This window comes from Lontra canadensis, unplaced genomic scaffold (genome assembly GCF_010015895.1).
Source record: "Lontra canadensis isolate GAN:19392208 unplaced genomic scaffold, GSC_riverotter_1.0 scaffold93, whole genome shotgun sequence".
NCBI classification, from domain to species: Eukaryota; Metazoa; Chordata; class Mammalia; order Carnivora; family Mustelidae; genus Lontra; species Lontra canadensis.
In genome coordinates this window covers 3312080-3329113 of record NW_022631087.1, presented here as the reverse complement: position 1 = coordinate 3329113, position 17034 = coordinate 3312080, and the positions used below count along the sequence as shown (strand labels likewise).

Here is a 17034-nt window from a genome sequence, read left to right as displayed (position 1 = left end):
GTGCCCTCATTTCCCAGCTGAGTGACCATGGTCCTGAGTAAGCACCTAATCTTTTGAGCCCCTCTCCTCCTCTAAAGAGAAGCATGCATGCCTCCTAGGTCTTGCTGAGAGGACTGGTTGAATGAAGCACAGACTGCATTACCAAGCACCTTCTCTGGGTCAGGCGATGTTCCTGGAGCTAAGGACACTACAGGGAACAGCAAGACAAGTAGCATGGCTCTCGAAGGGAGATGATACATCGTGATCGCCCAGAACAGTGCCCAATAGGGTGCAGCCAGTACATGTCTGTGCCCGTGGTAGCATGACCACTATTAAGAAACCTCACAGGCTGACCTGGTGAGGGCTTGGGGGAAGGAGTGTGTTCCAAGATACGTGAAGGTTTTTTGAGGGATAACGTAAGGCAGAACCATGGTGGGAGTCACGAAGCTGTGGTTCATTGGGTACTTACAACGTAAAGGCTTCACATGTAATAATTTGTTTGATCCTCGCGGCAACCCTGTGGGATGGACACTCATTGTCCCCATGTTACAGGTGAGCAAACTGGGCCACAGATCATGTAAAACTCGCCTGACGTTGCACAAGTGGTGAAGCCAGGATCCAAAACCAGTCGCTTTGTTCCTCCCTGCCGTCTCTTGGTGGGTGCCCCAGGCAGGCTGCTTATAAGTGCTCAGGGCTTCTTTTGGAAGCCCAGATTGCTGGCATTTCGCGCGTTGGAGCCGCAGCAGGATGACCATCTGTCAAAGCGTTCTCGTGGGGATTCCAGGTAATAGAAGATGACTGAATCTTTCTACAAAACAGGCGGCGCCCAGTGTCTCTCCGTGGAAATACTCTGGGATGCTAATGAGTGATTTCCTCTTGTCTCTTACAGCTCACAGCGCCCCACTTCCCTGTGGTGGTCAAGCTGGGACACGCCCATGCCGGAATGGGAAAGGTATGAGAAGCAGCTTTTAGACTCACATTCATACCCATGCAGCCTCCCCAGACTGCTTGTTCCCCTCTTCCTCTTTCCCCCGCCAGCCCCACCTTGGCTCCACAGCCCAGAACAGTGTTGGAGGAGCCCAGGATGCAGGATACACCCTGTCCTCCCCACCCCTTGCCAACCCCCCAAGCTCCTGTACCATGAGCGTCTCTCCAGTTCAGTCTGTACCCACTGAATCCTGCCTGGAGTTGCTAGCTAATTGTTTCCTATGATTGTGGATTCAGAGCAACGAATGTAAATCATTTTCTAGACGCTGATTCTTTTGTTCCCATCCTCATTTCCACGGTGGCTCTCTAAACTCCAGTCTTACTCACCTCCCTGCCACACCTGCGGGGCCAGGACCTAGAAGGAGGTGAACACATAAGGCTCTGTGGAGGAAGGCCCTGGAGTCAGTTAGCTTCTGCAAGAGTAAATCATATATGTTACACAGTCACAGCTGACATATTTGTCATAATTGGTCAGGTCCTTTCAGCTGCAAGTGTGGAAACACAACTCAAATCAGGAAGCGAAAGAGAATCCATTGGTTCAAGCCACCGGGAAGTCTGGGAGAGTTCTTGATAAGTCTGTGCAGAGTTCAGAAAGGTCTGCTCCAGGAGGCCAAGCAATGCTATCAGAACTCGGTCTCCTGTATTTCTTGACCTTGTTTATCTTTGCCTGGTGTTTTCTTCAGATAGTCAAGATGGCTTAGGGACCTACCCTGGTCCCCAAGCTCACTGTCACAGAGGAAGAAAGACCGTGGCTCTTTCCAGCATCTCTATATTAACCCCACAGTGGAAGGCTGGTCAGCCTTGCTCGGGTTCCTGGGTGCATCCCCTAACCAGCGTATGTGAAGATGAGTACAGCCTCAGTCGAACCGTGTGGACCAGGATGTCCACAGGAAAGGGAGATTTACTCCTAAATAAGAGGGGTGGGATTGTGGGGAAACGTGGGGGCCACCACAGGCCTCCTCTCAAACCTCTGGCTCAAATAAATAGAAACCTTGATCTGAGTAGGCCCAGCCCCCTCATAAATAAGCCTGCACCTGGCACCTTTATTCTTCTCCACCCTCTTATACCTTCTATGTCATCTGTTCCCACCCAAACTTCATCCCCTTCAGGCAGCAAAAGGCCAGACGAGTCAGGGCACGACCCACAGCTCTGACTTTCATGTGAACTTGAACAAGTTGCCATCTGACCTCTCTTGGCCTTCTCTGTCAAAGGGTGGTGATTCTAACAACCGTCTTTAAAAGAAATCCTCCCTCTAAAATACTTCGTCTTCCTGAAAGGGCACACCGTGAGGGCAGGGGTCTTGCCTATTTGCCCACTGCCATATCCCGGGCCAGTAGCCCCTCGGCTTGTTGGGTGAGCGGATGGATGAGGGACTCCCTCTTTAGACATGTTGCTGTGTCTGTGCCCCTGTGGACCTTCCCCGCAAGCCCTCCTGCACCTCTGCCCCCAGGCTCTGGCACTGCCCTTGCCTTAGTCCTCAGTGACCCTCTGCTGCTGAATCAGCAGGCACTTTACTGTCCTCATGGGAGCTGACTTTCCTGTATCTCTTAAAGCTGCTGGTCTTCCCTTCTGCCCAAAACTCCTTCTCCAGTGGCCTTTAACTCATGCTCCTCTCCTGGCTCTCCTGTCTCCACCAGTCCTTCACCATCTCCTTCATGTTGTTTTCTTGCTGCACCATCTTTAACATGTACCTATTTGCGCTCTCAGCTCCTAAGGTCACCTGCGCGCTAATAGTCCCCGGGGTTGGATTTCTCATCCAGAGCCTCAGCTCTTATATCCAGTTCCCTCCTCTTCATGTCCCCCTGGTCTCCCATGGAAACCTCAGACTCTAACAGTCCCAGATAGCCTGCTCCCCCTCCTCGCCTTCCTCCTCTTCCAGCTCCTCCTGTGGCTGTCTCTGCAGCAGGAACCTCCAGTCCCTCCATTGTCTCAAAGCAAAAATCTGGGAGTCAGCTCCCCACTCTCTGTCTAATAGGTTGTCAGGTCTTTTCACTTGCCTTTGTTAACGTTGCTTTTTCTTTCCGCCCACTGCCACCATCTTGGACAACTCTGGTAAAATGTTCCCAAGAATTAAATTCTGTTGATCTCAAGCTTCAAATGATCCCAGACAGGAGATACTTAGAGAGACTGAAGCAATGCTCAGAGGAAGGGGTGCTCTGAGAAACTCAGGCCCAACAGGGACTCCTCCATGGAAAGGAGGACACATATCCAAGGATAAAAAGTGTCACTGGCTAGAATAAACTGGAGTTTGCAGAAATGCTGACATCAAGGGAAAAGGGCTCTTCTCCTTCAGTATGCGATGAGAAAACTATCAGGAATGGCCTGGGCATGCCAACTGAGCAGATGATGTCATATTCATGTCTGAGAGGGAGAAAAACAAAACTCGTACCTTCCATGGTACTTATACTTCTCTCAAGAGGGAAGATGGTCTTCCTGGAGACCAGCAAAGAGAACATTCCTAGGAGGAAACTGGTGAAGAGGTTGCCAATGGACTTAGTGTTGGTGGAAATCTACCTAGGTCCCCACTGCCATCATCAATTATATTTTGCTCCTTTGTTTGTATATATTGATTAGTACCTACGTGGTGCCAAGAACCAGAAGATAAATAGGACCCAGTTTCTGCTCTCAGGAATTGAAGAGACGGGCACATAAATAGGTACAATGTGTTTCACGGGTCTAATAGGAGGGTGTGCAGTGAGTATGGGGATTGAAGAAAAGAGCTTAATTCCACCTAGAGGATAGGAGAGTGGAAAGAATTTCCATGTCTGGGGAACTGCGCATGGTTTGCTGTGCCTTGAGGTAGAAGGAGTTCTAGCAAACAAGGAAGAGCCAAAGAGCCAAAGAGATGGGCTGATACTCTCTGAACAAAGAATAGAGGCTGTCACAAGACACAGAAATTAAAATATAGTGAGACGCTATGCAGTTTGGGGGCACTTAGGTAGGAGGGTATCATGTGGAGGATCATGGGTTGTTTAGAAATCAGTCAGGCTAGACCAATGGTTCTCATAGGGGGAGGAGAATTCTGCCTCTACGGGGTAATTTTGGTTATCACAACTGGGGGTGGGGTTGGTCCTACTGGCATCTGGCATCTACTGAGTGGAGACCAGGGATGCTGCAGGGAACAGCCCACAGTGCCTGAGCCAATCCCACAACAAAGAATTACACAGCCCAAAATGTCAGTAGTGTCTAGGTTGAGAAACCAGGGACAAAACTAATTTCATTTCCTTTGTTGAAACTCTTACCAGTCCAGAAACCAGAGGAAGCAGTGGTTATTATAGAGTTCAACAGGCTTCAAAGTCTGTTCAAAGCATTGTAATTATTCAGATGCTAAAGCCTATGTTGTTCAAATAGGTTTGGAAAGTGCTGTGTAAGTTTTTATTTTATTCTTTTTAATATTTTTTATTTTTTATTTACATTCAATTAATTAATATATAGGGTATTATTAGTTTCAGAGATAGCACTCAGTGATTCATCGGTCTTATATAACACCAAGTGCTCATTACATCACATGCCCTCCTTAATCCCCATCCCCCTCTTACCCCATCCCCCCACACAGCAACCCTCAGTTTGTTTCCTATGATTAAGAGTCTCCTATGGTTTGTCTCCCTCTCTGATTTCATCTTGTTTTATTTTTCCCTCCTTTCTCCTATGATCTTCTGTTTTGTTTTTTAAATTCCACAAAGGAATAAGATCATATGATAATTGTCTTTCTCTGGTTGACTTATTTCACTTAGCATAATACCCTCTAGTTCCATCCATGTCTTTGAAATGGCAAGATTTCATTTTTTTTTCTGTATTCCATTGTATATATATATATATATATATATACCACATCTCCTTTATCCATTCATCTGTCAATGGACATTTGGGCTCTTTCCATAGTTTGGCTATTGTGGACATTGCTGCTACAAACATTAGGAGACAAGTGCCCCTTCAAATCACTACATTTTTATCTTTGGGGTAAATACCTTGTAGTGCAGTTCCTGGGTCATAGGATAGCTCTATTTTCAACTTTTTAGGAACCTCTGTACTGTTTTCCAGAGTAGCTGTAGCAGCTTGCATTCCCACCAACAGTGTAAGAGGATTCCCCTTTCTAAAGTAAGTTTTTAGTGTGGCACTTAAGAGTCATGAATTTGCTTAGATACACTGTTGGGGGAAAAGAACGTGAAAGATGTGCTGAATTCCCCAGACTTAGCTGACCACAGAAACCTTTGTCCATTTTTTTATTGTGTCCTCTTATTAGTTTGTAAGAACTCTTTCCATATTAAGCACTTGTCTTACTTTGCAACTCTTTTTCTCCATTTGACAGTTACGTGTCCATTTTATTATTTAGTTTTTAAGCATTTTTAAAGGTTTGTTTTTTTTTTTAACGTGGTCAAATGTTTCCATCTTTGAGAGTCAGTGTGTTATAGTGGCTCAGGGTGTTGATTTGAATCTAGCAAGTAAGTTATGTAGCCTCCCCCACCTTCGGTTTCTTCATATGTACAAGCAGATAATCACAGTAGCAACCTCATAAGCTGGTTGTGAGGATTAGGAGACATGATGCATGTCAAACATCCAGTGCCTGGAACATGGTGGGCTCTCAATAAATACTAGCTGTCATGAGTATTAAGAATGTTCAGGGGCACTCGGCTGGCTCAGATGATGGAGCACACAACTTTTGATCTCGGGGTCATGAGTTTGAGCTCCACAACGCGTGTAGAGATTACTTGAAGAATGCTCAGACATGCTCTGGGGACCTAAAATCCAAACTTGAAGTCAATAAAGGAGATATGACTAAACAGCATCATCTGTCAAAGACTATATTCCATTTGGCTGTAACTTCAGGATGAGTCAGATGAGTAAGGAGTTGCCAAAACCTCTCATCCATAAATACACAATAAATAGATGAAAATGGGCTCACCCACATTAGTCATTAGGGAAATGCAAATTAAAACCACAACAAGATGCCACTCTGTAACCACCAAAAGAGCTAAAATTAAAAAGATGAATAACGCTAAGCATTGGCAAGGACATGGAAGAATTAGAACTCACACACACAACTACTAAAACTGTGAATCGATAAAACTGCTTTGGAATATTATCCGCTGAAAGGTTGCACAAAAGTTCTGTTAGGGCTAGCTAGCCTAAATGCATGTGTGTGCTCACCAGTGTTTTTATAGCAGCTCATTCATAATTGCCAGAACCCAGGCACCACCCACATATCCATTAATAATAGATTAGATAAATAAAGTACAGTATATTCAGACAAGTGGGAAACTTCCAGCAATGAGAATGAACGAACTACAGTTATAAGTAACAACGTGCACGCCTTTCATACCCATATTTCATTGAGTGAAATAAGTCACATACAAAAGAATCCCTATTTTAATGATTCCATTTATATAAAACTCACAAGCCAGGGAAATAAAACCATAGCTTGAAATGGGATACGCATTTAGATGATACAATGTTTAAGGAAAAGAAGAACATTATTACCAAAAAGAGTAGAAGTTGCCTTTGTAGAGGACGAAGGAGTGATTGTGGGGAGGAGGCAGGAGTGAGCAGTTCTAGTTCTGGATGTGGATGTTTGCTTTGTGATAGATATCTCATTGGACTGTTCTTTTTGGACTATGCAATCCTCTCTATATGTGTTATAGTTCAAAGTAAAATAAGGTTTAAAAAGTGGAATCCGCTCTTAGGATATATTCATGGAGATCTGATGTCCAGAATACAGTGAGACTCCTGCGCTGCCCTGGTCAGTCTGTGGCCAGGAAATTGTTTTGGGTTCTGGGCTCTACATCCATTCTGGGTGTTTGAGGCCGCCATTGACAAATCAGTGTGTCCCAGGGAAGGTTAACTGAGCAACGAAGGAAAGAGGCATCTGCTAGGGATAGCGTCGGCAGCCTCTGCAGAAACGTAGAGAATTGTCATGGGCAGATGTGGTGGGACTTGAAATAATATCTAGCAGGCAGAGCTGGGACCAAAGTTAGGAGGAAATGAACAAATGTCAATATGTCAATGGAGCAAATTTCTAACAGTTGGAGGGGAACATTAATGGAATAGATGGTCATTTAGGGAAGAAGTTCTCATCAATGCAGATTTGGAGCAAAGATGCATACTTACTGGAAAGTTTCAGGACCATTTAAGCATTGCATGAGCTCTTAGCCTGAGATGTTTGAAACCCCTGAAATTGGGACAAATCTCTGTATATGTTTTTGGGAGGTGTGTGTGTGTGTGTGTTTATGTGCAAGTATGATACGAACTTTCTGGGTGGGAAAGGGTCCATAGCTTCTTTCAGCTTCTCACAGGGGTCTGTAACCCTTCCAAAGGTTAAGAAACCCTGGAGACACTTCTATGTATCTTTCGATGATGAGAATCTGTGGTTATTTTCAACAGTACGAGCAGTCCATTAAAAGGAATGGCACAATATCATGTTACTATCAGAGGATTAGAAGTCAAGTTCAAGGCCAGTTGCCAGTTGGGGTGGGGGGTTGTTAACGTTTATGGTATCTGGAATTAAGGTTTTGGGGTTGGGGTCTAGGTTGACCATTTCCTGGCTGTGTGTCCTTGGGAATGTTATTTAATATCTCTGTGCCTCAATTTCCTCATCTCCAAATGGGGACAATATCGCCCTCCTGGGGTTGTAATGAAGATAGAATAAATCACTCGAGCCTTGGGAGAGTGCCTGGTAAACATTCAGTGAATGGGAACTTTAAAAACCCACTACAAATGTAAACTGTTATTCTGATTACTTAACTGCTTATCTGGGCAACATCCCCAGGAGAGGCCAAAATCACAAGTTAACTCCACCCTGGGAGGTGACTTATCCTTATTTCATAGATTCACAGACTCTCAGGGCTTGAGTCCTGGCACCTCATCTAGAAGATAAGAACGTGAGGCCCCAGAGAGGAGAAAGTTTTGCCCGAGGCCACACATCGAGAGAGCATCCCCAATAACAGAGCAGAAAGGGAAAGAAAAGACCTTTGAGATTATCTGACTCCAACCCATACTTTCGAGATAAGAGCAGTAATAATAACAAAACATAATAACCACAATAATAATAAAATCTAATGCTTAATAGAGTTTACTCTGGGGGTGCATGATGGCTCAGCCAGTTGAGCGCCTGCTTCGGTTAGGTCATGATCTCAGGGTCCTGGGATCGAACCCCGTATGAGGCTCCCTGCTCAGCACGAAGCCTGCTTCTCCCTCTTCCACTCCCCCTGCTGTGTTCCCTCTCTCGCTGTCTCTCTCTCTCTCTGTCTCCGTAAATAAATAAATAAATAAATATTTTAACAAAATAATAATAAAATATTTTTTTAAATAGAGTTTACTCTGTGCAGGCACTATTCTAAGTGCTTGAAATATATTCACTCATTGAGTGCAATCTTTATAACTACCCTATGAGGTAGGTAGAGTTGGTAACCCCCCCCTTTACAGATGAGGAAACTGAGGCAGAGGGAGTAGGTGGTGGAGTTGGTGTCCAACCCCAGACAGTCTAGTTCTAGTGCCTGAGCTCACAGAGGTGAAGGACACTGATGTGGTCACAGGCTGATAAGCCCAGACCTGGAAATCCTAACTTTCCCCCTGCATGCACAGGGGTTGCTGTCCTTCTAAGCCTGGAGTAGTGAGTGACAGGGTTCAGGTGTCCCTGCATCTGCTCTGGAGCATCAAGGTGGCATGCTCCTCAACTCCATGTTTCCAGCAGCCCAGGCATCTTGCACACCCCACTGGGTCAGGGCTGCTTCTGTCATCAGCTCTGAGCAACCTGGACTCAGGTATCCTCTCTTGAACTGACTCATTCAGCAAGCTTTCCCAGCATCATCCACTCTTTAAGTAGGAGTCATGGCCCAAGAGCACAGTAGTGGAGGAGGGAGGACGAGGAATGGGCAAATGGACAAATGGAACCCAGGGGAGCCATGAAGAAACCAGAAGGTTCCCCAGCACCTGGGAGACCACCAGAGAGTTCAGCAGAAGCCAAGTTGGGTGAGAGCAGGGGAGGGGAGCGAGCCAGCAAAGTGTCCCAGGGGAGCAGCTTTCAAGGTCCCTGCCAGACCATGAAGTAGGACAGGGAGGGACCCTCACCCACCCCACCACCCTCCCTCTTAACTCCTCCCTCCCCCCACTTCCTCTCTCACCTACCCCACCACTCCCTTGAGATGACCACCAGCCTCACGTATTCTCTGCTTCTCTTGAGCAAAATGGACCCTTAGTGGAGGATCTATCAGTCCTTTACATGTTAGTGAAAATTTTGAGCACTGTGCTCTCCTTTTCAGAGACTCTGGCCTGAGGTTGTCCTTTCTACAAGCACAATATAAACCACGCTTTCTCATTATTCATGGATTCCATACAAATTCAACTATTCACTAAAATTTATTTGTTATTTGTAATCCCCAAATTGACTCACAGCACTTTCGCGCTCATTCAGAGACATACGCAGAGTAGCCAATAATGGGCACGTTCCTGGCTGAGGTCCAGCAAGGTAGCAATCCGCCTTGTTTCAGCTCTCATACTATAAACGAGTGTCCTTTTCTCCCATGTGGCTTCTATGTAGAGCCACACTACACATTCTTGCACTTTCTCGTGGTGATTTTATTGTTTAAAATGCTGCCCCACGTAGAAGTGTGAAGCTGAAGTGCTGTTAGTGCAAGAAATCCTAAGTGCAAGAAGGCTGTGATGTTTCTTACAGGGGAAAAAAAAAAAAGTGTTAGATAAGCTTTGTTCAGGCATGAGTTACAGTGCTGTTGGCTACTAGTTCGATGTTAATCAATGAACAATATATATTCAATAAGATGGCTTGAAACGGAATCACACATAGAACAAGGTTATGTATTACTCAGTTGATGGAAACGTCTGTGATCAGAGGCTTCCAGAAACCCTGTATTTCCCTTAGGAGCAATAGTTCGGTATTCACAAAATCGGTATTGGCTGCAATGTTATAGAACATAACTACCGCAGATAACAAGTTTCAACTCTGTGCACCCGTGTGTACATGTGTGTGTGTGTGTATGTGGTATTTGTACATATGTGTGTACATCACACACACATGCAGACACACACACTACATGTTCTATAGAGTCCTAAAGGTCTCTTTCTTCCTTTGGATGCCAAAATGCCAAAATTCTAAGCATAAACAGAAGCAAACTAAAATAGTCATTTTATGATTCTATCTACCCTGACGTTTGTCATATTTAAGGTAAAGTCACCTGGACCATCCACTCATTTTTCTTAGGACGGCTTCAGGCTTAGATCTCTAATGGCGGCCCTCCTCTGCCAATTCCCACATCCGTGCATTTCTCTTGGTTGACCTGGGTTCGGGAGACCTGGATTCTCCTTGTCAGCCCTGCACCTCAGAAGCCAGCAATATCCACCTAGCAAATCATTTAAACACATAAGTGCTGGTGTCATGATTTTCCTCACCTGATCGCTCAGAAGAATAGTGAGTAAAAGTGTTAAAAGTAAATGTGAGATGGGGAGGTAAGTGAGGGAGAATATGGGCTTTGAGCTTAGACCTCCTTGCGTTCTCATCTTGACTCTGCCGTTTGCCAGCGTTATAACCTTGAGCAAATTACTCAACTTCTCTGGGGTCACTCAAAGCAGAGGAGACAGGAGGATGAATAAGGAAGAGAGAGAGGGTATTAGCAATTCTGAGCACCTGAGCCAGGATACACATGCCTTCAACATCTCCGATCCCAGCTTTGCAGAGGTTCCAAGAGTTGTTTTGCCCAAGGTCACGGGGTAAGTGCTGGAAGTAGGATTCGAATCAAGGTCAGCAGGTCCTTCCGCCCTTTGCTTCAGGCTGCGTGGGACACTTGGGAACGCGCTGGTGGAATCATCTCTTCCCTTGATAAGGCGACCCGCCAACTTCATTGGAGAGTTGATTTGTAAAGAATTTCACAGGGCCCACCCAAAAAACATGTCAGTACCTTGGAGACCAGCACTGACCTTTTCATCTGAACTGCTCTTGGCTGGTGGACTGATCTCACCCTGGGCCCGAAGCCAAGACTGAGGACACTGATGCAAGACAATGAGAGGGAGAAAAAGAAAACTCTTCCTCCTGGCACAGGGTTTCAAGGACCGTGTGCACCCCCACACCCCACAAGACCCATTTTGTCAAGAGGAACAGAAGCCCAGGAACAGACTGATCGGGAAAGAATCAATTACCTGCTTTAGTGCACTCACCACACAATTCTTCCATGAAAAGCAGAATATTTTTGAACGGACGGACATTGAAAAACAGTAAGATTTCCTTTGTTCTCTCTCTCTTCTCTGTTTCCCTGGTGATGTCTATTGGCCCATCTTGGTATTGTATATAACAAAGGCCTGGGCCATCATCCCCTTAGGAGTCCCTCAGAAAGAGGAAGGTGCGCGTGTTGCCTGTTGAGATGGGAAACGCTACATGTAGTTTACCACAATCTGATTACTGGCTCCTTGCTTTTCTTCCAGCCTTAGACAGTCACATCCACAACAGAGGCCTAGTCAAGCTCTGGCCGTCCTTTAAGGTGGATAGTGCTACCATGGTGTCCATTTCTCAGATGAGGCAAGCAGAGATCAAGGAGGCACAATGATTTGCCCAAGGTTGCACACAGCATGCCGGGAAGGCTGCATGCTCTTTCCACCGGTGCTGACACCCGTGCCAAGGGGAGGGCCACCTCCAGACTGGTCCATGGGGAGCACAGCCTGCATGTCCATGGAGGCCATCCTCAGCCAAAATGTGCAGGTGCAGCCCCTTCTTACTGTTGGCAGGCAAAAGAAGAAATGTCTGGAAGCAAGCAGAGGCTGCCTGCCTCACTGAGGCTCACTGAGGCTCCGGCCCCGGGCAGTCTCCCTCTGATCTTCCTGGAAAGGAAACGAGCCACATCTCTGCCTTCTTGAAAATCAGTCCATTTAGGGTCAGCGGGCTCCACTGCTTATGGGGGGCAGCAGCAGGGTTGTTTGTGAGGGAAAGCCGGGGAAGGAGGTAAGCAGGGAGCTTGCTACATTTTGGAGCGTGTGCATGTGTGTATGCACAAATGTGTGCACACGTGTGTGCATGTTGCTCTTGTGTGTGTGTGCATGTTTGGGGCAGGGTGAGTGGATGTCTTAAACATGGTTCTCAGCAGTCTCTACTAAGACTCCGGACAAATGAGACGCTATTGGCAGACCTCGTTCTCTTGCCTCACTCCTGGCCTCAGGTTCCCAGGAACCTCCACACCAATGCCCCATCCTCCAGGAACGAGGCCAGAAGGTGCTGAGGAGGCCATGTAGTGGGGCAGTGAGTGCTGTTCAGTCCTTCTCATGTCATGACACTCGTAGAAAATGGCTGTATTTAGAGGATTCAGTGGGGTCGATGGAGGAGGCTGCTGGAAGCTACTGAAGAGGGCCCCCAGCCACCCCGAGGGATAGAGGAACAGAAGCAAGAGCACTGATTGAGTTGCTCCAGGTGATGAACCAAGTGTGTGTAGCCTGGAAATCACACAGGCCTGAGCTCCTTGACAGCCTCTCAAAGCTTCTCAAAGCAGGCTCTGCGGAAGGACTGGCAGCCTCAGCGGCCCTTGGGCCTGTCCCCAGACCTGCTGTGTCAGGTTCAGCGTTGTAAGAAGATGCTCAGTGAGCCCCAGCTGCTCTGCACAGCCAGAGGGTGCCAACTCAGATGCCCACTGCATCCGGGCAGTCTCCAGAATGTGTCGGAGGCCAGGTGGAGACTGTAGGAACCCAGAGAGGCCAGGCCAGCCTGCACGGGCAACCGCAACTCAGCCCTGACGGGACAAAGCCCCAAGATACCACACAGCCTGATGATCTGATTCTTTCATATGAAGCCAATTCTCTGGGTCTCTTATGAACTCCCCTGATTTTTAAAATATTGGCAACTAATTTTTAAATATTTAAAACACCATGTAGGCCAAATAAAACGTATCTGTTGGCCACTGAACACCCTTGGGACACCAGTTGGGGGTCTCCAACTTCAGACCATGAGTGTGGGCGTGCCCTCTCTTTCAGGAGGGCTATGAAGTTTCATGGTTAATTAAGGCCATGGGGTATGCAATAGACCCAGAAGTTCAAATCCCAGTTCAGCCACTTATGTATGTTACTTTGGTCGAACGCTTAACTCGGAGTCTTTGTTTTCTTATCTGTCCAATGGCCCCAATAGATCTCCCTAGTGAGTGTGAGGTTTTCATCCTGACTGATTGAGATAAAGCACTTGTAAAAACCTGTAGATACGTAAGAGATATTGGTTCACTCCCTCTAGAACCTAAGTGCCTCCTACATTTTCAGCTGTTTACAGATCACTTGCAGACGTTACTAAAATGAAGATTCTGATTCACTAGGCCTTGGCCGGTCGGGGGAGGGCCCACCTGCGAGACTAACAAACTCCCAGGTGATATCCGTGCTGCTAGTCCATGTCAACTAGTCATGCTAGTCAGGGCTCTGCAAACTTTTTCCATACAGAGCCAGATGGTAAATATTTTAGGCTTTCAGGCCATATGGTCTATAGTATCTACTCCATTCTGCTTTGTAGGATGAAAGCAGCCCTAGACAATACGAACATGAATGAGTATGGCCTTGTTCCAATACAACTTAATTTATGGACACTGAAATTTCAATTTCATATCATTTTCACGGAATATCACTCGTCGTTTGATTTTTTTTTTTCTCCCAACCATTTAAAAACTATTCTTAACTCATGGGCTACACAAAAACTGGCAATAGCCCTCAGGCTGTAATTTGCAGACCCCTGCTCTGGGGCATCTTCAAATCTGAACCAAATCAGCCTCCTCTGCTGGGTTATAAACTCGCTGGGTGTGGGAGCTGGACCCACCGACTCCACCTCTCTTCCTGGTTGAGGCCAGGCCCTGGACAGCATACCAGGCCCTGGCAAGCCCCTTCCTTCACCTTACACAATGCATGAGGGCCTGGGGAGCTGAGGTGTTGCCTTGCAGAGCTGACATTTGTCAGGGTCCTCCCTTCCCTTCCATTCAATCTCATGGTCACACTGTAACTCTATAAACATGCAGGCAAAAGAATCAGTGACCTGGGAACTCAAGAACAACAGAAGGAGCTTTGATTTATTATGGGGAAGAGCAAAGGAAAGGAACCAGTGAACTGATAAGCAGGATAATTGGGCAGTTCCCTAAGCAGTCCATCAAAGACTCCCCGTTTCCATCACTTCCCATCACTCCTTCTGACCCCTGGCAACACATGACCCAAGCCAGCTGGGGAGAAGACACCCTTTGGGCTCTGGGTCTCAGCCTTTGGAAAGATTGGAGGAGGGGCAGAGGCTTTTGAAAATTTAAGGCCAAGGGCTCTTGTAGTCGTTCAACAAATGCTAGTAGATTTGGATCCCAGCTGTTCCGAGTTGGTGACTCAGTAAATGTTTATTGAATATTTTGGCAAATATTTATGAACATTTATTATGTGCAAAGAGTAGGCTAGACTCTGGAATAGAGGACTCTTGGTTAAGATCCAGAGGTGAAATTAAAATAACCGTGTATGTTAATTACACCAGAATTAAAATTTTATTTAAAAAAAATAAAGTAAATAAAAGTTTAAAAATAAATAAATAAATTTTTAAAAAGATCCCGAGGTGGAAAGGACATGGTTTCTGAATGCAGGAAATTTATACACAAAACACATGAGCTCACACTAGACTACAGTCCACAGCAGGGCTTAGCAAACTACCACCCACAAGCCAAATCCAACCCCTGACCTGGTCTTGTTAATAAAGTTTTATTGTAACATAGCCCTGTCCATTTGTGTGTGTTACTGTCTCTGGCTGCTTTCACAAAACAACATCAGAGTTGAATAGTTTTTATGGTCTGCAAAGCCTAAAATATTTATCATTGTACTTTTCACAGAAAATGTTTGCCGACTCCTGGTCTAGTAAAAAACTTTTCCAAAAATTCGTATAGTAAACCACTGTAAGTACTAGATTTTTGTCTTGCCAGCTGATTCCCATATAATTATATATTGTTATAAGTTTCAAAGAATAAAACTTGCCTTTTCTATGTGCAAGTCATTCTGATATGTATTGTTCCAGTCTGTCATTTATAAAACATTGGTTGTGACCAATTAAATTTATTTCATGACCATTTCAAACCCATGGAGACTCTGTCATGATTGGCAGTCAGAGGGCCCAGGCATCGTTTGGTCCCAGGTGATGTTAATGCAAAGCAAGTATCCCAGAGCTCTGGGCCAGAGTGAGCCCTGGAAGGGTAGGTGAGGCTGGGGAGGGGACGGGGCCAACTTTACGTTGCACTCTACAATTTGCTCTTAATCTTCTAGCCGAGAGAGAGAGAGCCACTGTTGGCTGGAAGCAAAGAATGGGCACGTTCGTAAGGCAGGATTTGTAAGGCAGTAGTGTGAGAACGGAGAGGAGTGGGGGGCCAAGAGGGGGAAATTAGCACCCCCCGGAACCCGTTAGGAAGAAACCGTAGCAGTGCAGAGAAGAAATTAGGGTTTGAACCAGGTGGAACCAAGGCAGTGAGCAATGAGATAAGGACAACATCAAGGGATATGGGAAAAGCAAAATTAGAAGAACTCAGTGAGCAACTGGGTGCTGGGGCAGAAGAAAATTGAGAACACGGTGATTCCTTGTGAAATCAGTAAGGACAGGCCTAATGGGGAAGATAATAAGCTCAGTTTTCAACATTTTGAGTGTGAGTTACCCATGGAAACAACCGTAAGAATAATCACGACCCATTCACCCAGGCCTCGCAAGGTGCCAGGCCCTGGTTTTGTGCGCGTCCTGCGCAATTGTCACAAAAGCACTGGGAGGCGGGCAGTGCGATGATCTTCATTTCACAGGAGGGAACACTGAAGCTCGGAGAAGCTAGGCCAGTGGGAAAAGGATGCTATCTGTGCTTGTGGGCACATGCCACTTTGCACTGAGCTGGGCGCATGGGGCATGCTTGGAAAACGTCACTCTAGCCAGTCCTTATTATCTTCTCTCCAACACGGAAAGAAAATGCAGGTCAAGTCTGCTGAGAAGGGAAGCCAGTAGTATTTCGGAACCCTGTGTATATATAGATGTGTATATATATTGCCAGACCCATACCCAGTCTGTTGCTACTTTTTATTTTTGGCTCTTTAATTAGGCATCTGAGTTGCTTCTTAATCTTACTCATTCTCAAGCTGTATCCCATGCCCACCCCATAATTATTTTATTTTTTACATTTCTTCTCCCGAAGTTAAATTCCATCTACTCACATTTGTTCTGCTCTGCGAGGGAAATCGTGTGGCTGGCCGGGCGGCCAGAGAAGGGTTTTTCTCTGTGGAGAGAAGGGGAACTTTATTTACTTTTTTAATATAGCTCCTCTCGCCTGTTCCAATGCCAAATAAACAAAGCTGCTATTCATTTCAGCATCTCACCATCTCTGTCGTGCCCAGAGTCATTTTATCAGCGGAGTCTCTTGGGCCGTCTCTCTGAGAACCTGGAACAGCAAATAAGAATGTTCTCAAAATGTGCTTTGAAAATAGAATCCCGTTTAATGAGGCCACGGAGAGCAAGGCTGTTGCTTTCTTGGTAAGGGCAAGGGCAAACATTATGTTTAAAGTTGTGGCTGGAAAATGCTGTGGCCTCAGCAAAAAGCCTATCACTAGTTTGTGACTCAGGGGCAAAGATCTGAGACAGCTGGAAGGATAACTTAGAATCAGGTCACCCCTCTCCCCAAGACCCTATCCTCACGCCTGGGACCCCCAGATGATATGTCTGCCATGCCCTGCTCTTCCAGCTATTACCCCTCCATATCGTCCCTGTGTCTCATTCACAACCCCCCCAGTATCAGGTTGAAGACCTAGAGCCCAAACTTCCATCCAGGGCTTCCTCCCTAGTGACCTGTCCTTGTTCTTTGGTCCCCAAGCCTTCTTTCCAATGGATGATGAAAACACTCAACATATAAATCATATCCCTGCAGCCAGTAAGATGAAGGGAAAAGATCTAGAGTCCCACCCAACTGGTCTCCTTGCATGGGCCCATCTCCCAAAAATGGGCCCCTCAAAGCTTCTCCATGGTGTCCAATTTGAAAACTACTCCCTTAGGTCAAAAGAGTCCCCAGTGACCATCCATTCGTTCATTTATCCATTCAGAAAATAGCCTCCAAATCCCTACTA

General features: G+C 46.1%; 1 protein-coding gene across 2 annotated transcripts in view; it reads left to right on the top strand.

Annotated features, from left to right (window-relative positions):
• Positions 1 to 17034, top strand: part of SYN3 (synapsin III) — a 449127-nt gene that overhangs the window by 378671 nt on the left and 53422 nt on the right. For both annotated transcript variants that reach the window (XM_032836530.1, XM_032836531.1), the window contains exon 7: positions 869 to 931. In XM_032836530.1, coding sequence (XP_032692421.1) covers positions 869 to 931 — 63 coding nt within the window. The remainder of the gene's footprint in view (positions 1 to 868; positions 932 to 17034) is intronic.